A 24,174-nucleotide genomic window follows, 5' to 3' on the forward strand; every position below is an offset into this window, starting at 1 on the left:
CGCCAATGCCCTTGCGCCTCACGGAATATATTTGCGTATATTTGCATACGCTCACAGACTACTATGAATGAGAGTCAGGAAGCTTCTTCGCGCCCAGACAGACTGACGGACTCTCTCAGCGGCTCGGCCCGTTACTCACCTCAGAACCCCCTCACAGTCCCGGCGTCTCGGTCAGGATGTCCTACTCCAGAGCTTTACCGGCTCTCGCCCGCCTGAAGCCCGACCGGCTGATCCGGTTCCGTTCGACAGCGGCCTCGAGCCGAGCCCAGGAGAAGAGCGAGGAGGCGCAGCTGGAGCCCGCGTGCACGCTCGTGGAGAAGCCGTGCGATGTGGACCTGATAGCTGCCCACCCGGACAGGACCACCAAGATCTGCGTGGACTTCGACAACACGCGCGAGGCGTACAAGAGCAAAGACACGCTGGAGCTGCTGCGCAGCCTGCTGGTCTTCAGGCTCTGCGCCTTCGACTTTCTCGTCGACAGGAACAAGGAGGCAAGTCGCGTTCGGGTTTACGAGGCTGAAGTCAGCTTCTTGTTCGCGTTAACCCGTTCCACCTTAAATGGTGCAGTAGATACATTCTTCTTATTCGTTTTTCCCCGTTCCACCTTAAATGATACAGTAGTTACATTCTTCTTATTCAATTTTCCCAGTTCCACCTTAAATGATACAGTAGTTACTTTCTTCTTATTCAGTTTTCCCCGTTCCACCTTAAGTGGTGCAGTAGTTACATTCTTCTTATTCAGTTTTCCCCGTTCCACCTTAAATGATACAGTAGTTACGTTCTTCTTATTCAGCTTTCCCTGTTCCACCTTAAATGATACAGTAGTTACATTCTTCTTATTCAGTTTTCCCCGTTCCACCTTAAATGATACAGTAGTTACGTTCTTTCTATTCGATTTTTCCCATTCCACCTTAAATGGTGCAATAGTTACATTCTTCTCATTCTTCTTGTTAGAGCTTTCTGTTGTACCATTTAAGGTGGAACAGAAAAGTTAGAACAAGTAGAAGAACTTGGAGAATAGGAAGCCGTCTGTCTGGTTTCCTCTTCACATGCCTTACTTAACTTCAGATCCCGAGGTTCTTTGTTGAGGTTCTCTTCTCCATTTCTTTGCAGTCTATGTTCTTCAAGGGTTCTTCAGTAAAGATAATGGTTCTATAGAACCACGAACACTGCATGATTAAAGGGTTTTCTGTATCATAAAAGGGTTCTTCAGATTGATGGAGAATGTGTAGACGGTTCTGTATAGAACCTTTTTAAAAAGCACCAAGATGGGTTCTTCTACAAGCTTGACATTGCCATATAAAGCCATTTTAAGAAAACGTTACCAGTGGTGCCTGTGGTCCTAGTAGATGTTCTGCACTGTAAAGCGGTGGAACCTTGCTGGATCATTCGCCTTCCATGGTTGGTCCAGTCGAGAACCAAAGCCCACCGTTGAATGCAGTGGTGTGATGCAGCCAGACATGGAACAATACCACTTCTTCTTTCAGATACTGAGATGTTCTACATACTTTATGTATTTTGTTTTTGTTCTCCCTTGAGGTTCATCTATAAAGTTTGTGTGGGTTCCTATGGACCATTGTACCAAACTGCGGTTCCACAATAATAAAAAAAATGAAGTATTTATATCTTAGACATTTACAAGCATTATATTATGATGTATTTATATCCAGATCATAGTCAGAAATAGTAATAGGATAAATATAAGGTGCGTACACATTCATGTGTACCTTTCTTTTGGAGGCGTTTGTCCTAAATCCAAAACCCTCACCTTCTGTTCCCATGACAAGGGGTCCGCAATCCCACCACCACCCCACCTCCCCCCAGTTCCCCAGTCCTGCATCAGTTCTACCCCCGCTCTCTCAATCCTCAAGTCCTCCCTCATACTACCACTGCCATGTGGAAGGCACGGTTGAAACTCGCAGACGTATAAATTTGCACATCTGAAAATAATACTTACATTTTTTAAATAACAAACTTTTCAAAATTCAAAAAATGCTGGAATGAAGTTACATGTGGGCGTAGCCTTATTTAGCCACACCCCATTTTAGAGCAGGAAGTGAGACTGCATCCCAGTCTGAAAATCAGTGTGGAACATTGGGAATGATCACATATTCCAAGTAAATTGTTGGCTGTGATTTAATTGCTCTGATATCTGGACAAAGTATAGTGTTGTGGGCTTATTACTGTGTTAATATGTTACCTTGACATTTACATTTACGGGATTTGGCTGGCGCTCTTATCCAGAGCGACTTACAACTTGATCATTTTACACAAGTAGGCCAAGGTGGTGTTAGGAGTCTTGCCCAAGGACTCTTATTGGTATAGTGTAGGGTATTGAACCCCAGTCTACAGCGTAGAAGGCAGAGGTGTTACCCACTACACTAACCAACCACTACCTCCCTGCAGCTGCTGGACCTGAGTAAGAAGATCCTGGGCCAGACCCTGTTCGAGAAGCTGATGAAGATGACTTTTTACGGGCAGTTTGTGGCGGGAGAAGATCAGGACGCCATTAAGCCCCTGATTGCGAAGAACAAGGCTTTCGGCGTGGGCTCGGTTCTGGACTACAGCGTGGAAGAAGACCTCACGCAGGAGGAGGCGGAGAAAAAGGAGATGGAGTGAGTAAACTAGCTTAGTTTAGATGCGCGCTTGTCTTCATACACTCATCACCACCCTCACAGGGTCTGTGTGTGGGCCCACACTTCGGTTCCTCACGCGTAATTATGTACACGTCAAACAAGCTTCACTGACCATATAGGAGCACTCTGTAGTTCTACAGTTACAGACTGTGGTCCACCTGATTCTCTGATGGGGTCCTGACCACTGAAGAACAGGGTAACAGAGTCTCAGAGAAACAGATGGACTACAGTCTGTAACTGTAGAACTACAGAGTGGAGCTATACGGTCAGTGGAGCTGATAGAGTGGACAGTACGTGTATTACTAAAATAGTTAGTAGTTTATAACCATTGTGTAATATGTAATAGTAATTGTCCGTTAATTCTTCTGTTATTATGGTTGAGTTTTTGATATTAAAGCATATTGAACTAAATATATTACACGGTCAGTAATAAAACAGACCACCCCTGCTCACATACGCGTCTCTATAGGCCAGGCTGTGGACACGGTAAAGAGCGTTTACATCCTGCTGCTCTTACCGATCCACCCTTTTGAGGGATGAGCTCTCGGCTCTGGTGGAGTGAAATGTTCGAGGAGGGCCTCTGCCTCTTCTCCACAGGGGTGCGGGGTCTATTCCTGTCGTACTACCGTACTGGCCGGTGTTCAGCTGGCTCGCTCTCATGCTCTTTCATTTAAGACCTGCTCACGTTCAGGGAAAACGAAAGCTGATATATCAACAGCATTAAAAATAGAGCTGCGGTGACGGTGCAGGGGCTGATCTATAGCTCTGGCCTTTAGAGGCCTCCCGATTTTGTTCCTGGAGCCCCAAGAAATGGGCTGAAGTTTCACATCTGAACACAGAGTTCTTTGAAAAGCACAACGGCTGTGCAGATATATACATATAACCTAATTACTAATACAACACATTTACTCCGTCTGAAAATTTTAATCTGTTTAAAATGGTTTGAGTAAGAACTCATTTACTACATTTGGAGTATTTGTAATTATTTGAGTAAGAACTCATTTACTCAGTTTGGAGTATTTGTAATTATTTGAGTAACTAATTTACTCAGTTTGGAGTATTTGTAATTATTTGAGTAAGAACTCATTTACTCAGTTTGGAGTATTTGTAATTATTTGAGTAAGAACTCATTTACTCAGTTTGGAGTATTTGTAATTATTTGAGTAACTAATTTACTCAGTTTGGAGTATTTGTAATTATTTGAGTAAGAACTCATTTACTCAGTTTGGAGTATTTGTAATTATTTGAGTAACTAATTTACTCAGTTTGGAGTATTTGTAATTATTTGAGTAAGAACTCATTTACTCAGTTTGGAGTATTTGTAATTATTTGAGTAAGAACTCATTTACTCAGTTTGGAGTATTTGTAATTATGTGAGTAAGAACATAATGATGATGGGTTACAGCGCTAAAATATCTGCCCTTTATTCACTTTACTGCATTTAAACCCTACAGACATAAATGCTCCATTTCTCCGTAGCGCTGATTCTACTTTTTATACATTTTTAGGTCTCAGCATTGGTATCGACAGATAAATACATGGAAAAAATCTGAAATTCGCATCAACCCCCAGTCACCGTGTCACGTCAATCAGTAATCAGCAGCGCTTGAATGTATTTTTTTAGTATAAACGTTTTTAACTGGACATAAAAAGCCCTGAACCAATCAGAGCTCATGTCATGTCTGAGTGGTGTTTTTGTTTTGGTGCTCATTTTCAAGGCGACGTTCATATCTGGAATATCTGGTGTTAAGTGTGTGTGTAAGCTTTGTGCGTCTTCCTGTAGGTCAAATTATGATATAGTTATGAAATGTGTTGTGCAATTGAACCAAGCCCTGTCAGTGATCATCGGGTGGCTGACCAGACTGTCCTGTCCTTTAAAAGCTGGTATCATAGCATAGCCATGTGCTCTTTAACTCGGCCAGCTTTTCCACCAAACAGTGGAAAATATCCACAGCTTCTGAGGCCTGATTGGTCAGTTTGGCCAAGGCCTCCCTGTTTGATTGGCTGACTTAACAGGAAAGTGTTTACACCCCCCACACACCCTCTGCTTGGCAGTTTGGTCACATGAGAGTGAGTCAAGCGAGCGCTGGCTGTTATATCACTCCCACCCTGCGGGAACAGCGCCGGTTATATAAAGAGGTTAGAGTAAGACGAGGCGTGCCGTGTTTTGTAAGGTGTTCCTGTGGGCCCTTTATGAAAATAAGCAGCCCAACATGAGGACACAGTGTTCTTTTGGAATTTTTGTGGTTAGAATGAAAAAGCAGAACCTTTCATGTACAAATATAAATGTATCTATAACTATAATCACTGCTGTCAGAACAAAACCTTGTATATCCAGAATGATAACTTTACAGGAGAAGGAAAAAACCTGCTTTAGTTTGGATGTAAGTCAATGGAACCAGATGTTTTCCCAAGTCATTTTTGGCCATTTCTGTTTGTCCATTCTTCACGAAATTTATATACAATGTAAAGGGCAACACGCAACACGCAAACTGTGGCACTTGCTTTATCAACACAAACATGTGGAAGTGTGGGTGGTGCTGTGTGAAATAACCTTATCAGAGCTTATCTGCCGTCCTCAAACACAGTGAGGCTGAGCTCTTCTCCAAGTGCAAGTTCAGACATATTGAGAGCTGAAAAATTACACACAGTGGGTTAAAATATTAAAGACATGATAGCATTTTTATGATATTGTATTTTTAGAGCATTGGCCAATGGCAGTAGTTTCATAATAATATATAATGGGTCTTTAGACCAACAGGAGGGGGCCTGTGAACAGCAACCGCACTGTCGAGTTCAAACTGAGCTGATTGTATTCAGGCCCCCTGAGACGTTATATTTTTGGTTATTTAGTGATTGTTTCTTTTGTTATCATGTAAATGTTTGTCCAGTGTAAAAGTAAAGTAACTCGATTTGAGTTCTTACAAGGTATATATATTTTTATAGGTTGATCTGATGAAATTCGTCAAATCTTCAAATCTCAAAATTCACCAAACTTCTCGGTCTCAAAATTCGTCAAATCTTCAAATCTCAAAATTCAAAAATTAAAAATCTCAAAATGCACAAAATCTTTCAAATCGCTATAAGTGAGTCCTATGTGGTGAGGAGATCTGACCGTGAGCTTGATTGGGGAGACTGGGCTGTAGTTTTGGGTCACAGAGAAGTAGAGGCCCATTCTGTGTGTCATGAATATGCCAGACTGAGCTGGACCGGACCAGCCAGAGCCAACCAGCTCAGACTGGGTTTCTGTCCTGAAGCCTGACGCTGCCAAAGGATAGGGTGCTTTTTGTGTGTGTGTGTGTGTGTGTGTGTGTGTGTGTGTGTGTGTGTCTTTGGCAGCGTTTTGGAGTGAGTACACACTGGGTCTCCAGTTTGCACACTTTACTAAAACTTTGTAGGTCCTCTTATCATTTTTGTTGCTTTAGGCAAGCAGTCAAACTATTTGCTGACAATCTAAACCTGAAAAGACATTAAACATTACAAGGTTATGGCGCACTTTTCCACCAGTCATCCAAACTCTCTCTCTCTCTCTCTCTCTCTCTCTCTCTCTCTCCCTCTCCCTCTCCCTCTCCCTCTCCCTCTCCCTCTCCCTCTCCCTCTCCCTCTCCCTCTCTCTCTCTCTCTCTCTCTCTCTCCTTTTTTATATTTCTAGCTCCTGCGTATCAGAGGCTGAAAAGGAAAGTCATGGTATGTATATTCAATTTTTACTTAATTTAAACCCTAGTAAATCAGAAACCCCACCCAAAGAAACTAATAATTCTGCTAATTTAATCTAGATTTAATCTAAATGTAGTCTACAAAGGGCTGATGCTGTTTTGAGTAAACAGGTGGAACCCGCTGGACTCTTGCTCAGTTAGTTTGCTCGGAAAACTTGTAAAAACACAATTTTTAACTGTATTACTGTTACTATTGCTAGGTAAGCGATAAATAAGGTGGACTGATGTGTAAAGAGGCACAAGAATCAGTCATATTTTGAGGTGGGAGCTAACTACAGAATGTGATGTGTCATGCTGATGTCTCTGAAAAAGACGTTGTCTAGAAGGCAGCATATGTTTCTCCATAATGAGTACATATCTTTCAGTGTCATTGGTATCACAGATGTATAAGTTATCCATTACGCCCTTGTACCATCACAGACAAAGTTTTGAACTTTACGCCGGTAACAGTTTGGATGGTCCTTTTAGTCTTTGGCCTTAATTTGTACGTTATTGCCATAAGCAATCTGAAAGATTAACCTGTCAGACCACAAAACACATTTCTGCTGTGCATCATCTGAAACTGACCCCTGTAAAAGCTTGACAGACATGTTACACTGTAATATGGGGAGGGAGGCAAAACATCCGCTCGGCACCATCCGTTCTTGTTCATGGGGTTAATCTGGTTCTAGTACAGCAGGTTTGTTGAACTGGACATGAGTGAATCATTTTTAAATCTCTTTTGAAGCTTTTGGAGCTTGTGGAGCTACAGTAATGTTTACATAGTTAGTTATTAACCCCTCAGACCTTAATGTTCTGAATGTGGGTCCAAAACATTTTTCAACACTGTGTCCACTCACTGTCCACTCTATTAGACACTCCTAGCTTGTCGATCCACCTTGTAGATGTAAAGTCAGAGACGACAGCTCATCTGCTGCTGCACAGTTTGTGTTGGTCATCCTCTAGTCCTTCATCAGTGGTCACAGGACGCTGCCCACAGGACGCTGCCCACAGGATGCAGTTGGCTGGATATTTTTGGTTGGTGGACTATTCTCAGTCCAGCAGCAACACTGAGGTGTTTAAAAACTCCAGCAGCACTGCTGCGTCTGATCCACTCAGACCAGCGCAACACACACTAACACACCACCACCACGTCAGTGTTCCTGCAGTGCTGAGAATGACCCACCACCCAAATAGTACCTGCTCTGTGAGGGTCCATGGGGGTCCTGCCCACTGAAGAACAGGGTAACAGAGTATCAGAGAAACAGATGGACTACAGTCTGTAACTGTAGAACTACAGAGTGCAGCTATACAGTAAGTGGAGCTGATAAAGTGGACAGTGAGCGTAGAAACGATGAGGTGGTCAGAATGTTCTGCCTGATCAGTGTATTTAACAAGAACGTACCAAAATAACTGAATGATCAGTCTCAGTATTGAAAGCTTAATAATTGAGATCACCGTGATGCTGGAACCGCTTGATTGGTTGCTGCGCAGGTATTGATCACCGTGAGAAGAAGTACAAGGCACACCGGCAGTTCGGGGACCGGCGAGGGGGCGTGATCAGCGCCCGCACGTATTTCTACGCCGACGAGACCAAATGTGACAGCCACATGGAGACCTTCATCAAATGCATCAAAGCGTCCGGTGAGTCTGACCTGAACGGTTCTCAGTGCTGAATCTGAAGATGTTTTAAAGATTTATTGACTATTTTAGTCTCTTAATCTCTGTGGTGGGGATGTGTGCACATTGCAGCCGGCAGCTCAGTGGATGGATTCTCAGCCATTAAGATGACTGCTTTGGGTCGGCCTCAGTTCCTGGTAACTGTCTGTTATCTGTCTCTCTGTATGTCTGTGTTTCTAAGTATACATCCATCCATCCAGAAATCTTGTGTGTTTCAACATTTTATGACAAATAGACAAATAGAATTTTTTAAATAGCAAACTTTACGTTAACAGATTTCTTCTTTCTTCCACATAGTTGCAGTTCTCAGAGGTGCTGGTGAAATGGAGGAGGTTTTTTAACCTGCTTGCCGCGCAGCAGGGGAAGGACGGCATGGCTGTGCTGGAGCAGAAACTCGAGTTTGAGCAGCTTCAGGTGCCTTCAAAAATCTCTGTTAGCCTTTTTTATCTTTGGTTAGTCTTTCGTTAGTCTTCACCAGCCTTGTTAGTGCTCTCTTTGTTTGTTTTGTTTTTTTCCTATTATTCACTTTCATTTCTGTCTATGAGCCTGTATTTGCTCCAATAAAGCTCAATAATCTGTTTTTTTAATCTGTTTTTAGTCTTCATAAACCATTTTTAGCTTTTAAAGACTCCATGGAAATTTGGGTCAGGTTTTGGATTACGTGAGATTCCTCAGTTGTTAGTTATACTCCCTGCTAGGAAAACCAGCATAGACCAGCAAGCTCATCAGTAGCAAAACCATGATAAGTTGTGTTTCAGAAGGTGGTATGCTGGTCATCCAGCGATTGTGGCACTGTTACGGGGCGGCAGCGAGGCGGACCCAAGTGCAGAAATGAAAACCCGTGAGAAAGTGTGTTAAATGTTTTGAGGAGTGTGAATTTGGCACGTTGGGGTTGAGTTCACCCAGAGCCAGGCTTGAACCCAAAGGTTTTGCGTCGAGTTACTGCTGCGCCACTGGGAATCACAGGTGACATTGGGTAAAACACCTCAAGGAATGGGAAATAAAAAGGCGGGAAAAGGGCAAACAAAGGGGACGCTGAAAGCAGCTCAAACAAAAGCTGAGATAGAAATGTGAAATAAAAGATAATGAGAAAACAAGAGACACTTCCTCTGTAATTATGAAGAGATGGCAGACTTCATGTTTTCTTTTTGTTTAAATACCTACCTGGGCTGTGTACCGTACCGGTCACCCATCTACAAAGGTGTGACAACGGGCTGCTTTGCCACAGCCTTAAGTAGAGGAGTCCACAAGTGTATCAGGTTCGGCGTAATCAGCCCAAGGGCTTCTGGGTATTGGAGTTCCCTGAAGTTATGGCGCTTGGTGGCCGGCGGTACAGGCTGGGCACCTTGCCGCTGTCGCCCTCTGCTGACGGCTGGGGTACAGGCTGGACCTATACAGGCACAGTTTGTAAAAAACAGTATCTAGCACTACTGCATATGAATGCTACTAAGGGAAGTACACAATACCTTCGTAACGTCTGCTGTGGAAATGTACACTGGAACTATAACAACACAAGCGACCTCAGTGACTTGTAATCAAGTTGCCATTGTCACTTTTTTTTTAAAGGCTAGTTGTTTGTTACTCTTTTAATGGCTGGTTGTCATTGATATAGGCAAATAATACAAATCAATACTTATAGAGATTTGGTTAGAGTGCCGTTATCTGGAGATACTGGCACACATAGAATGCCTCTCACTCTAACATCTCGTTCCCTCTTGTCTTTAGGACAGTTTGGCCAATCTGGGCGTGGGAGCCAAGCAGGACATTGAGAACTGGTTCACTGGAGAGAAACTGGGCTCGTCTGGGTAAAACATCTTTCTGATATCATGACAGTCACAGTTACCCACAGAATCTTTGGTCCACTGCTTTTTCTGGGCTGGTTTGGATTTGTCGTTTGTGTGTCCGTATGCAGGACTATCGACTTGCTGGACTGGAACAGCCTCATCAACGACAGAACGAAGATCTCCAACCTGCTTGTGGTGCCCAATGTGGAGGTAAATAAATCCTAAATAATGTAAATACATAGCCACACTCCATCATTACACAGTACTTTATTTACAATGATATTTTGAAACTGGATTTTATCTGGAGATTAAGATTAAGTGACCCTTATTAGTCCCACAACGGGGAAATTTCACCTCCACATTTAACCATCCGTGAAGTGAAACACCAAATACACACTAGTGAACACACACACACACACACTAGGGGGCAGTGAGCACACTTGCCCGGAGCAGTGGGCAGCCCAATCTGCAGCGCCCGGGGAGCAGTTGGGGGTTAGGTGTCTTGATCAAGGACACTTCAGTCATGTGCTGTCAGCTCTGGGGATCGAACCGGCGACCTTCCGGTGTCGAGGCTGGATCCCTAACCTCCAGCCCAAGACTGCCCAATTACGAAACTTAGTGTCTTATTATTGCCAGTCTATGATAACCCAAAGCAATCCATAGCAGGTGGTTTGGAAGCTACATGGAGGTATCGGTCTAAAGCCTTTTAGAAAAACTGACCAATGTTAATTGCTAATGTTTCACCAGTGCTGGTATTACTACCCTAACAACGCTGTATTTACGTATTTATGTATTTAAATCGTATTTACTCTTTTTTTTTTTATCATTTATGTTCTTCGCTGATATATGATATATGGTTGACAGCAAAGGATAAAAATGAAAATGGCTGAAAGATTTTATCTTAAATTTGACCATCAGGAGCCAATATGCTACAAACTAATGCTAGCCACGTAAGTTGAGGTGAGCATTTCTCAGTGCCCTTCTGCTCGAATATGTTCTCATCCTCCTTAAGTAGGAGGTCTTGAGACAGTATTGAGCTCCGTACCGGCGTCTGAACGTGACTGCTACATCTTTTAAGGTGGAATGAGAAGTGGGCTTCATCTGACCCCTATCCCCTATATGAAACTCAGTAGAATCAGCACACCGGGGCTAAACCACTTAAGGTGAGGTAGGGTGGAGGTGCTGCATTAACCCCTAAATTACTACAGTTTACGCTTTGATGTAACATTTATAGCTCACCTAAGCCCCCCAGGAATTTTCCCGACTCTTGCAGTTACCCACTCTGTCATTGTCTGACATCAAACGAGTGCAGTAGTCTTTGTCCTTCTTTTGGAGTAAACCGAAAGGAAACTCTGACCAAAAACATTGGGATGCAGGCTCTTCATTGCCCTCTGGTGGAGTTCAGACAGCGCATGGTTCTCAAGAGAATGTGTAACATTAGTTACCAGCTCATTTGCATACTAAAAATCCTAATTTACTATAAGGTTTGTTGACTATACAGATATCTGACCATTCAAACCCATTCCTGTTTCTCTTCTTTTGATACATCAGTCACTGTGTATGTGTGTGTGTGTGTGTGTGTTTTCCCTTTAGACGGGTCACCTGGAGCCTCTGTTGAGCCGATTCACCGACGAAGAGGAGCGGCAGATGAAGAGGATGCTACAGCGGATGGACGTTCTGGCCAAGGTACACTAGAACACAGTGCAGCAGAGTAAATATTCAGCCTAACCCAAAAGGGAATGTGTCAAGGCGAATATCTTTATGGCCGAGAATTGGTCAGGCAGATCTTCACAGCCTCAGTCAAGTGTTCTGCTCATGTAGGGAGGTGCTGAGGAACACAAGGCAAAGTGAAAGCTATAAGAAACAAGTTGACACACACTTGTTGCCATTATAAATACTTTCATATTTTCATAGTGTCATTTTTTTCCTGCTTTGCAAAATAAGCCCTCGTGTGTTTGTTGACTTTCGTGAAGCTGGAACAGTCAGAAACCCTGTCTGAGCTGAACAGACAGCTGAGGTTACAAACTAAACACAGGTGGAAACGATGATAACTAAGGGGCGGAGCTAAGAAGACAAGACAGAGTTGAACAGAAAAGGAAGCCAGTGTCAGTTCTATTGAGTGTTTCAAGAAGAATAAGAAAAAGAAACCCTTTTAAAACATTTTTTTAACTGAAACTTCATTCCTTGACCGGACAGGGACCGGACAGGGTACTCTCTACCTACAACTCTAAATTGAAAAAGGCCAGCACAAAGATTTGGTCAAACACAGAAGCCTCATGAAAGCAGCTGTGCTTGCGTTATTGATGTTCTGCTGTTCGTGCTGATGATTCCATTCCAGAAGGTCCGGGTCGTGACATCTTTTTGCTAATAAAACGTCAACACATGGGCCAAAGTTGCCGTTCCAGACCGTTTCTCAATGTCCAGCTTATCACGTAGCTCAATTGATCCCTCACTGGGGTGGGATGGGAAAACGGTGAGCAGGCAGTTGTGAAATAATCCAGATCAGGCTTTGTGTATTGTGAAGAACACATGAAGGACGATTGTCCTCGTTTTGCTTATTTTAGCTCCTCAGCCATCATTGGACACGGCTGTTCGCAGATCGATCGCTCCGTGGTGACCTGTGTGCAGCTGGTGGTCAAACAGAGTCGGTTGTTAGTCTCACACTCTGACGCACCGGAGTGTCTCTGTGCGCGTCTGGAATGTTTGCACAGTGTAACTGGTGGCCACCGAGTGATAAGCTGACCGATAGGGAGGAGCTGGAGTAGCTTTAGCCTTGACCAAACGCGGTGGTGGAGCGCAGGATGAAGCTTTTTGCTTTACCATCTAGTTGCCATGAATGGGCGACTGCAAAGTTTTCATTCATATTTTGTCTCTTTTATGATCCAAACTAGTCTGGATGCTTCTCACTCGAGCTTTTAGTGTAATGGATCTACGTGAGTGTGATCGGGATGTGCACAGGCACTCGAGTATCTGGTTACATGTGTGTGCTTTTAGGTCAGCTCTCTCTTGTTTTCCACTTCAAATGCTTTTATCCTGCTCGGCTGTTACCCTGGAGACATAGACTGAAAATACCATGTACCCTGTTTGTCCCGGGCTTTAGCTGGACAAGCTGCTGTCGTTAATGCTTGATTTTCAAGTTTTTGGCTAATTGAGAACGGGCGATATCTTTCTCTTCGCAAAAAACACTGCGTAGCCAATGGTGACGTTTATTCAAGGCGTCAGTACTGAAATCGTGAAATCACTGTTTGGGTATTTGTGGCTTTTTATCAATGAAAGATGGAGAAAACATTGGCACTATCGATTTTAGAATAGAATAGAATTCAGAGCCATTAGCCAACTGTGTTTTGCACACAGAGGAATTAGACCTCTGCGTTTAACCCATCCGTGCAGTGAAACACCACATACACACTAGTGAACACACACACTGGGGGCAGTGAGCACGCTTGGCAGGAGTGGTGGGCAGCCCTATCCACAGCACCCGGGGAGCAGTTGGGGGTTAGGTGTCTTGCAAGGTGTCCTTGAGCAAGACACCTAACCCCCAACTGCTCCCTGGGTGCCATGGATAGGGCTGCCCACCGCTCTGGGCAAGTGTGCTCTCTGCCCCCTAGTGTGGTGTTCACTAGTGTGTATGTGGTGTTTCACTGCACGGATGGGTTAAATTTCCCTGTTGTGGGACTAATAAGTATCACTTAACTTAAAAAGCGCTCATCAGTCCCAGTCCTGTTCTGACTGAGCGAGCGCAGTCGCTCCGGAATAATCGGCACATTACGGAATCACAACAATAACGACAGACTCAGGCATCTTTTATACAGTGATAGGAAACATGGTAGCTCTCATAGTAGCTTAGGTTAAAGAAGCCAATGGCACATTTTCAGAAGGGATCTCCAGCGAGACGCTCGGTTCCATAGGGCTAATAGCCAAGCTGTTAACAGAGTGCAAGGTCATTTGTTCCCTCCTAAGAGATTTTTGTGGTTAGACAAGGTACAAATTATGGCAGAGGTCTCAGGGGCTCCTCTACTCTAAAGTCTGACTATGACGTGACTTCAGAATGATGTATTTTTACGTTATACTTATTTATGCAGTTTTTCATATGTTTTACCTGGCAGCAGTCTTCTGTATTACATGATTATTACAGATGAGAAGACCCAGAAAGTTGGTCTAGAAGTTTATTTTTTCTCAGTTAATGAACCGAAATAAATTGTTTAGGTAATAAAATTGATTTGGTGACCAGCAGGTGGTTTGGTGGGTCCCGCAAACGGTAAAACCACATTGCAACTCGGTTTGCCAGACAAATAGGTTAAATCCTGGTCATGTGTTGGTCCCGTGATGCAATAACCTCATGTTAATGTTACTCATTGCATGTTAGTCTGATGGTACATCCAGGACCCTCCCAGCCGCCCCTCAGTTCGAACCCTGGTTGAGTGTTTGACACAAGAAAGCAGTGTTTTCCACTTTTTAGTCTCGCGATGTACCTTCACAGTGTTGTTGTTTCTGCTCGAACGCCTCTGATTCAGCCCCGGAAGGACCCGGAGCTGGTCTGGCTGTTTGAGTATTTGAACAATGCCGGTGTTTCAACAACTCTGCCACTCCGATGCCTTTAATGCCCTCTATAGCGGAGGTGGGCAGTAATTCATGCCTGAATGCGTCCGTGGTTTGATAGTGTTTGTATTCCCTGCGCAAATTTACACTCTGTGAAGATAAGCAGTCGTGCTGTGAGACAAGGTTACGTAACTCTAAATCTAACAGAAATGGCAGGAATGAGGGAATAATGCTCTCGCCTGGAGGCCCTTACAGCTGGGAACCCCAAGCTTAGACACGGTGTGTCAGCGAGTAGAGAATAGTCGACTCTTAACTTCTGAGTAGACGAGCAAAAGACCGCCCTTCATCGTTTCATTTCCAGTCAAAACGGCCAAATTATGACCTCTTCAGTGTGAATCTTTGTGAAGGACAGTGTTTATATTTTATCTTATTTTTTATTTTTACTATTAGAAAATGTAGAAAGCTTTTTTAAGTAATTAACAAGCTTGATTACCTGCCCGTTGATTCTCTTCATGTTGCTTCTTTTTCTTTTCTTTCTATCCGTTTGAGAGACTCAGGAGTTTTATTGTCGTACGCACAGCAGAGCAGGCGGTTATGCTGTACAGTGAAATTCTTACTTTGCTGATTCCTCCATTCACCAAATGTAATCTTAATATAATCTTAGAAGAAAATAGAAAAAGAATAGCACTAAAAACAACAGTAAAAAAAGTGCGCACAGTTTTTAAATTTGCTGCTGTAACACTGAGGATTTCACCGTTGTGGGACTAATAAAGGATTATCCCATATTACTGCTGTCAACAAATATTGTAAATTTCATTATACAGCCAAAAAAACAGACGTTCAATTGTGAAAATGAAAATTTGATTCTGTGAAAAACACAAGATTTACAGCATTTTGCAGACACTTTCATCCAGAGCAACTTACAGTTTGATAGGTGGTGTTAAGAGTCTTGCCCAAGGACTCTTATTAGGAGCTGATCTGTCTGCCTGGGCATGGACTGCTGCACTGAATGCACCGCATGATGGACAGCAGTCACACATCACTTTCATGATTTAACCTAAACTCCCAGGCTTATTGTTCAGTAACTACAGGGATGCCGATGTAAACGAAGTCATTCTTAGATTACAGACGTGTGTAAATAAACTTTTGAGGGGTTAAAATGATATTTAGGACTGAATAATTCAAGTGTGTGGTAACGATGGCAGAGAGTTCACGACCCAGCTCGGCCGCAGAGAGAGCGATGTGCACTCTGAGCAGTTTAACAGGCCCTGTTTGGAAATTGAGATTTTGGTCAGTAGACGGCAAAACTGTGGAACCTCGAGATATTCAAACAGTCAGCCCACCATTCCAGCAGTAACGACCTGAGGACACATCTAGAAGATACGCAGCCAAATGAGCCTGACCTGATGTGCGCCACGTCTCGACTCGCCGCAATATCACTACCTGCAGCACGGCAAGAGTGCAGATCCCCAGTGGGTTGATTATTGTGTCTTGTTTCATGTCTAGGAAACAATAATCATTGTTCCTTATTAATCAGAGCACAGTCCACTCGGAGTGTTGAATGTCCGTTTTATGTGCCGGACTTTCCGTAAACTAACTTAGTTTGATGTAGATCTGGAATGAATATGCTTACACATGTAGTTATGTCTCTCATTGTGCTGGTTTGCCTTCTTAGAGCAATGGAATAGAATAAACCTTCAGCCTGGCTGGGGCCTCAGATCTCCGCGGGGATGCCGTGTGGTCCTCGCTGTGTGCGTTTCATAACATTCTCAGGTTGCTGTTGAAAAGCACACGTTACATAACTGTTCTCTTTTCTGTATGTTTGCGTTACAGCATGCGGTTGAGAACGGCGTGAGGTTGATGGTGGACGCCGAGCAGACGTATTTCCAGCCAGCGATCAGCCGACTGACCCTGGAGATGCAGAGAATCTTCAACAAACAAAAACCCATCATCTTCAACACCTACCAGTGTTACCTGAAGGTATGATACACACAGACACACACACAGACACACACACAGACACACACACACACACACACGTTATGGCCCGTGCAATACTGAAGGCAGCAGTATGCAAATATGCTTTTAACCGATCGGAGCTCCGTAGAAGTTTCTGTGGGGATTTTTACCCAATTTAGTCGTGTCCAATTCCACCCACTAGTTAGGACTCCCCCAATCACACGATGCTACCAGTGCTGGGAGGGTGAAGGCAGCACAGACTTCCTCCAAGACCTGAGAAACACCGCCACGCCTTTTTGAACTGCCGCTCACGCGACGCCGTTGTTACACAACACGGCTGTAAAGTGTGTGGTGACCTTTACAGGGTCCCCTCCTGCACACATTTCAGCAGCAGGGTACTCCCTGAAACATCACTGAGAGAGACTGAAAACGGATTGACTGTAACGAGGAGCGAGGAGGCGGACACATATGCGGAGATAAGTGAGGGTCCCCAAAATCAGGGTCGAGACAGTCCAGGGTCATAGAGCCAACACGGATAGATCGGGGGACAGACATGATATGACGTAAACCAGAATATAACAGAGCAAGCAGAACATCCAACACAGCATATAACAACCAACACAGACAGAGATTCAAACAAAGACCAGTAACCAGAGCGGGGAAAACACAGGGCTTAAATACATAAGAGTAACAAGGGACAGGTGCAGACACAGGTGGAGACAATCAGGAGTGGAGTCATGAAACGAGGGGGCAGGACTAGAAAACCAAAACAAACGCACATGGACATTACACAGCTGTACTTGGACGAGTCGGCTACATTTGCAGAATCTCTTAGCTTGTTTTTCTGTCCATTTGTGTGTAAACTACAGCCGGTTAATCCTGAGCTTAAGTATAAACCCTCAGTCTCTGTTTTGTAGTAGACGGAGTAGAACGTTGGTGCTGGGACTGACTCTCTCCTGTCACCCAACACACACTACAGCTTTGGGGGGTTTTTTTTACAGCCGGCTTTCTTGTGGCCCTGAATATCGTCATCATGAAGTTTGCAGTGAAACCCAGTTTTAAACACTGTGTAGGAGGCCTATGATAACCTGAGCGTGGACGTGGAGCTGTCCCGCCGCGAGAGCTGGTGCTTCGGGGCCAAGCTGGTCCGTGGGGCTTACATGCACCAGGAGAGACAGAGAGCGGCCGAGATCGGCTACGAGGATCCCATCAACCCCGACTATGAGTCCACCAACAGGATGTACCACAGGTGAAGGAAATAATTGAGCTATAAAATGTATTTACGTGCGTCAGTATGGGTACTGATGTATTTTAGTCACCAGAATTTTATGTAAAAATGACAATTTCCTAGGAAAAATGCTGCTGGACCCTGATTGGTTTTAGCTTTTCATCTTTTTCTTTGAGTTTTTATGTCTGTTTTTTCCCATTTATGATTACAGTTAGATAACTTTTAATTAAAAAAAAGAACAAATATAAGAACAGAGGCTGTCTAGCAGGTACTCTATAGTCCCGTTCCTTACAGGGCCGTTTTAGTATAATTTAATAATATAGTGTAATATTGCCTGTTGCAATTGATTATATGTTAATTGGGTATAAGATCCACTTCCCCCAGTATTTTGCAAAGTGTTCCATCCTCATTTGTAACAGAAACGCAAGTCTTTCCAAATTTTGTGGACAATTTCAGTCCAATTTCTTCTATTTGGGGGGATCCTGCTGCATCTGCTTTCTGGCTATGGTCTTTGTTTTTCATGTCTGATTCTTGTGGGCTTTAAGGTGTCTGGAATATATCCTGGAGGAGATCAACCACAACAGGAAGGCCAGTGTCATGGTGGCATCACACAACGAGGACACTGTCAAATTCACACTGGAAAAGTAAGACCAGGCTAACGGAGCAGAGACAGCACTGTTCCTCAACTCCTGCGCTGTGGTCGGTGTGTGTTACACCGTTTTCATCCGAGCCGTTTTCTCTGTGCAGGATGAACGAGATGGGACTCTCTCCCACGGAGAATAACGTCTGCTTCGGCCAGCTGTTGGGCATGTGTGATCAGATCAGCTTCCCTCTGGGTGAGTACTGTAGAAGCTTGGTGTGACGGATCAACAGAAACCAGACGCGCACAGATAAAAAGGACAAGAGCAGCTTAACTTTCAAAATCACGGTTCAAAACCGAAGGACCGGCGTGGGTCAAAGCCAGAAACCATAGCAGAAGTGTTATGGTGAACGTAAGACGAGGCAAACAAACAGAAGGGCGGGGTGAAAGTCGGAGTCGAAGAGGCAGGCAAAAGTGGTCAAAACACGAATCAAAACAGTTCAGCAAAGGTACAGAGGGATCAGGCACAAGGCCGAGTCAAATAACAGGCAACCAACAAACAGGAAAGACCGCTCAGTAGCTTACGGCTTATAAACTAGACTATATGAGTCACATGACTCCACACACAGGTGATTCACATTCGAATTCAGGTGACACTCAGGAGTGAGAGAGCGTCAGAGGTCATGTGATTCCCCGAAGCATTCTGGGTAATGGAGTCTGAGCCGGACTCTGGGCGTGAGGGAAGTATCTCAGTCATATGATCTCTCAGAGGAGTCTAGGAGGTGGAGTCCGTGTCTTTCTGAGAATTTGCCGGATGCATGACACTTGGATTATTTTAAGGTTGAATTATTTTATTTGGATTACATTCTTAATATTCCACAGCTCTGAACAAAAGCAAGAAGCCAAGGCTGTGTGTTACAGTGACTTTACCCCAAAGCTTCAATAAAACAGCAAGATACAATTAATAAAATGCACCAGTGTTCCATAAATCATAACATAACAAAAGCAATGAACAGTTATTGCACCAAGGTATGGAGACTGGGGTTGCCAAGCAATGGAACAGTTAGAGATAATTTTAACAAATTGGGGCCCTAAAACTCAGTTGATATGTATGTGTGTGTGTGTGTGTGTGTGTGTGTGTGTGTGTGTGTGTGTGTGTGTGTGTGTGTGTGTGTGTGCAAACATGGTCAGTGCAAAAACATCACTAGGTGTTTTTGAGTCCTTTTCTGAGAACAAAACTGTGTTTACTCAATCGTAATAATATTTGTCCGCTAAATTCGAAATCCACTTCTTGATTTCTAGGACGGCTTAACGTTTACATCTTTTACCTTATTAGTTTCATATCCCTGGTCATATTAAGCAGAATTTATCATGGAAAACTGTTTAAAAGGCAGAATTATTGATTCCCAGTAAACTGTGATTGTGGATGTAATGATTTTGCACTCGTCTAGAACATCAGCTTTAGTTTTGATTACGCCACGTTGCGTCAGCAGGCAGGGAAACGTATCAGGGCTTTATACCACTTTATTTGGATAGTCCACTATAGTCCCTGTAGATCATCTACAGATGTTCTAAAAGTATGTGAACCCTTTGGGATGACTTGGATTTCTGCATAAATGTGCTCTGATCTTCATCTAAGTCGCAACAGTAGATGAACACAGTCCGCTTAAACTAATACCGCGCAAAAAATGAGATGTTTTCATGTTTTTATTGAACACCACGTGTGAACATTCACAGTGCAGGGTGGAAGAAGTATGTGAACCCCTAGGCTAATGACTTCTCCAAGAGCTCATTGGAGCCAGGAGTCGGCCAACCTGGAGTCCAGTCAATGTGGTGAGATTGGATGTGTTGGTTGAAGCTGCCCTGCCCAATAAAAAGCACGCACCAGTTTGGAGTTTGCTGTTCTCAAGAAGCATCGACTGATGTGAACCATGCCTCGCGCAAAAGAGCTCTCAGAAGACCGACATTCAAGAACTGTTGACTTGCATGAAGCTGGAAGGTTTTACAGAAGTGTCTCTAAAAGCCGTGATGTTCATGTGTCCATGGTAAGACAGACTGTCTACAAATGGAGAAAGTTCAGCATGGTTGCTGCTCTCCTGAAACGTGGTTGTTCTGTAAAGATGACTGCAAGAGCACAGTGCAGAATGCTCAGTGAGGTGAAGAACAGTTCTAGAGTGCCAGCTAAAGACTTACAGAAGTCTCTGGCACATGCGAAGATTTTTGTTGACAAATCTCCAAGAAGTAAAACATTAAACAAGAATGGAGTTCATGGAAGGACACCACGGAGAAGCCACTGCTGTCCGAAAAAAACATTGCTGCACGTTTGAAGTTTGCAAAAGAGGACCTAGAAGTTCCACAGCACTACTGGCAAAATATTCTATGGACAGATGAAACCAAAGTTGAGTTTTTTGGAAGGAACACACAACACTGTGTGTGGAGAAAAAGGACCCAGCCCACCAACATCAAAACCTCATCCCAGCTGTGAAATATGGTGGAGGGGGCATCATGGTTTGGGGTTGCTCGTCTGCCTCAGGGCCTGGACAGATTGCTTCCATCACTGGAAAAATGAATTCCCAAGTTTATCAAGACATTGTGCAGGAAAACTTAAGACCACCTCTCCGTCAACTGAAGCTCAACAGAGGATGGGTGATGCAACAGGACAACGACCCAAAACATAGAAGTAAATCAATAACAGAAGAAAGTACGCCAGTCAGAGTCCTGACCTCAACCCGATTGAGATGCTGTGGCATGACCTCGAGAGCGAATCACACCAGATATCCCAAGAATATTCCTGAACGGAAGTTATGTAGAGAGGAATGGTCCAAAATTCCTCCTGACCATTGTGCAGGTCTGATCTGCAACTACAGCTGCCAAAGGAGGGTCAACCAGTTATTAAATCCAAAGGTTCACATACTTTTTCCACCCTGAACTGTGAATGTTCACATCTGTTGAAGCTCAGTTGATTCTGAACAGTGGTGGAGTGAGGGTAGGGTTAGAGCTAGGAGCTGGGTGAGGGTGGGGTTCAGGTTTTGGATTGTGGTTAAGATGAGAGCCAGGTTTAGAATTGAAGACAATTTTGGTAAATTGAGTAGATATTTAGCTGAATGTAACTTGAAGTATCTACAAAGCATCTGAAGTGGACTATCCAAATAGAGGGTTGCCAAGTAATGTTAGCCAATAACATCATCTTTGTACTCCTCCTCCCACCTTTCCCGGAGCGAAGTATGTCGTAGTATGGAAGGTGAATGCATTCCGATTTCACATTCACCAAAACTGAAAACCGCTTTTGAAGAAATGGTGTTTCAAAGGATGAACATGCACATGTAATGTAACTAAGTCTGTGCTTGTGGGTTTGTGTTTGTAAACAGGTCAGGCCGGGTTCCCTGTGTACAAATATGTTCCGTACGGTCCAGTGAACGAGGTTATCCCGTACCTATGTCGCCGGGCACAGGAGAACCGCGGTATCATGAAGGGCTCACAGAGAGAGCGCAGCCTTCTATACAACGAGCTCAAACGGCGCCTCTGCGAGGGCCAGCTGTTCTACAAGTCTGCCTGCTGAAGACTACACACCAGTCTTCGATTATAGACTGCTCAACTAAGGAACTCCTGAAGATCAGCTCTCCCATTATAGACCAGTCTACTATAGACTGTTCTTCTATTATAGACTGTCCTGCCTAAAAACGGCTGTGTAAATCAGTCTACTATACACCTGCTTTCTACTGTAGACTAATTGACTATAGACTACTTCAAAGCTGTTCCTTGGACTCCACCAGTTGTCTATTGTATGCCAGTCTACAGAAGACCTATCTTTATTGTAATCTTCGGTTACTTTAGACCAGAAATTTATTGAAGACCAGTCTTTTATTGTAGACAAGCGTATTGTGGACCAGTCGTCTGTCGTAGGACAGTTTACATAAAGGCTGTTCTGTAGACTGCCCTACTGTAGACCAGTCTTCTATTGAAGTCCAGGCTTCTATTGAAGACCAGTCTGCTGTAGGCCAGTCTTCTATTGTAGACGAGTCTACTATAGACCAGTCTTCAATTATAAACTGCCCAACTTAAAAGCTGCTCTGTAGACAAGTCTACTACTACTGTAGACCTGTCTATTATAGACCTGTCATCTATTATAGACCTGTCTACTATAGACCATTCTTCTTTTGCAGGCCTGTTTACTATAGACTTGTTTTCTGTTGTAGACCTGTCTGCTATAAACCATTCTTCTGTTATAGACCATTATGTAGTCTACTATACAGAACGTTATAGTCTACTACAGACCTGTCTTCTGTTGCAGGCCTGTCTATTACAGACTGGTCTTTCATTGTGGACCTGTCTGCTATAGACAATTCTTCTAATTAAGACCAGTCTACTATAGACAAGTCCTCTGTCGAAGACCAGTCTGCTATAGACTAGTCTTCTATAGTAGATGAGTCTACTATAGACCAGTCCTATGTGACAGACTACCCTACTCAAAAGCTGCTCTATAGACCAGTCTACTATAGACTAGGCATGTATCATGGACAGCTGCTCTGATGCAGCTCCTCGATCACCTCCCGTCGCAGCCTCTGTAGTTGGGGTCAGCGATCGTTGACCTCAGTCAAACAGTTGATTAGTTGATGAGGTTTGCTCATTAAATACAGTTACAGCCCAAGAGAGTTTAAAGCCCGCTGTCGGAAAGAAAACCTAGAGCTACGCCCTTTGTGGAGTAGCCATGCTGTGCAGTCTTCATGCTTTTTATGGGACCTGGCCGTCTCTTTGTGTCTGTTACTGTAGTCAGACTGTTCACCACATGTGCACACTGTATTAAACACAGGGGGCAGTCACACTCCACTGTAAACATACAGGTAGAGTGTTGGACAGTCGTGTATTCAAGAGAACAGTGTTTTACCCACTTTGAGTGAATAATTTGCAAATCAACACTGGTACAGTTAAAGCCTTGAGCTATTGAAGCCTTTAATGCTGCGCCCCAGCCCTGAAGAGTCAGCGGTGAGAAATCGACACGCAGTTCTGGGTCAGTGCCTAGCAGGAGGCAGTTGAGGATTATCAGCACCGTGCCTTAAAAACACAGACTTCATTTTCTGCTGCCCTTTAATTGCCATTTGGAAAGCCATAAGTAGCGAGAGACTGAAGCAGAGACGAGCGCAAGGCAGACTTCTGATTTTTAACTGGTGAAGATGTAAACAGAGCCGCTCAGAGCGGTTTGGTGTGAAACACTCCGTTCTAGAGAAGCTTACTGAGTCAGATCTGTTCAGTGTTAATGATAGGAACCAGACGTCCACCTCTCAAAGCTCCTCACAGGCAGTTATTAGTACGCCTCCTGGTGGAGGGATACATGCAGAGTGTTGTGAGGCAAAGTACAACCCCAATTCCAGTGAAGTTGGGACGTTGTGTAAAACATAAATAAAAACAGAATACGATGATTTACAAATCCTTTTCAACCTACATTCAGTTGAACACACTTCAAAGACGAGATATTTAATGTTCAAGCGGATAAACTTTATTGTTTGGGATGCTGCCTTTATTCCCAATCATGACACTCACCTGTTTCCAATTAACCTGTTCACCTGTGGAATGTTCCATACAGGTGTTTTTATAGGATTCCTCAACTTTCCCAGCCTTTTGTTGCCCCTGTCCCAACTTCTTTGGAACGTGTTGCAGGCATCAAATTCAAAATGAGGGAATATTTGCAAAAAACAATAAAGTTTATCCGTTTGAACATTAAATATCTCGTCTTTGTAGTGTATTTAACTGAATGTAGGTTGAAAAGGATTTGTAAACCATCGTATTCTGTTTTTATTTATGTTTTACACAACGTCCCAACTTCACTGGAATTGGGGTTGTAGTTTTTTTTTTTTTTTTATTTATGTTTCACCCTCATCAACACTCCATATAACCTCAGAAGACTCGTGTAGGTTCTCTGGTGGTTCTGGATGGTAAATAAAGTGTCTATATCTGTGTTGTAGTCATGGCGACGCCTGGTTCCCATCACCACCACTGTAAAGACGTCTGAGTCTCTGCAATAAACTCTGTTTCCATCTCAACCACTAAATTTTTGGAAAATTCTCTGCCTTCTGGT

At 43.7% G+C, this 24,174-nt stretch overlaps 1 protein-coding gene across 1 annotated transcript; it reads left to right on the forward strand.

Moving 5' to 3' along the window:
* Positions 1-56: 56 nt before the first annotated feature.
* Positions 57-22,939, forward strand: prodha (proline dehydrogenase (oxidase) 1a). Its single transcript, XM_017717987.2, has 14 exons — positions 57-491; positions 2,407-2,615; positions 6,289-6,323; positions 7,826-7,975; positions 8,084-8,148; positions 8,309-8,425; positions 9,737-9,816; positions 9,924-10,005; positions 11,389-11,481; positions 16,168-16,314; positions 17,367-17,542; positions 18,067-18,165; positions 18,269-18,357; positions 21,470-22,939. The coding sequence occupies exons 1-14, from the start codon at positions 177-179 to the stop codon at positions 21,658-21,660; spliced, it is 1,848 nt and encodes a 615-aa protein (XP_017573476.1). The 5' UTR covers positions 57-176; the 3' UTR covers positions 21,661-22,939.
* Positions 22,940-24,174: the final 1,235 nt, after the last annotated feature.

The sequence above is a fragment of the Pygocentrus nattereri genome, chromosome 16 (genome assembly GCF_015220715.1).
Source record: "Pygocentrus nattereri isolate fPygNat1 chromosome 16, fPygNat1.pri, whole genome shotgun sequence".
NCBI classification, from domain to species: domain Eukaryota; kingdom Metazoa; phylum Chordata; class Actinopteri; order Characiformes; family Serrasalmidae; genus Pygocentrus; species Pygocentrus nattereri.

What these genes read in the sequence shown, in the direction of transcription:
- prodha (XM_017717987.2), top strand. Translation starts at nt 177, where the DNA reads ATGTCCTACTCCAGAGCTTTACCGGCTCTCGCCCGCCTGAAGCCCGAC. An exon ending in CCTACCAGTGTTACCTGAAG is followed by an intron (nt 16,315 to 17,366) that starts GTATGATACACA and finishes AACACTGTGTAG; the next exon opens with GAGGCCTATGATAACCTGAG. An exon ending in TCAGATCAGCTTCCCTCTGG is followed by an intron (nt 18,358 to 21,469) that starts GTGAGTACTGTA and finishes GTTTGTAAACAG; the next exon opens with GTCAGGCCGGGTTCCCTGTG.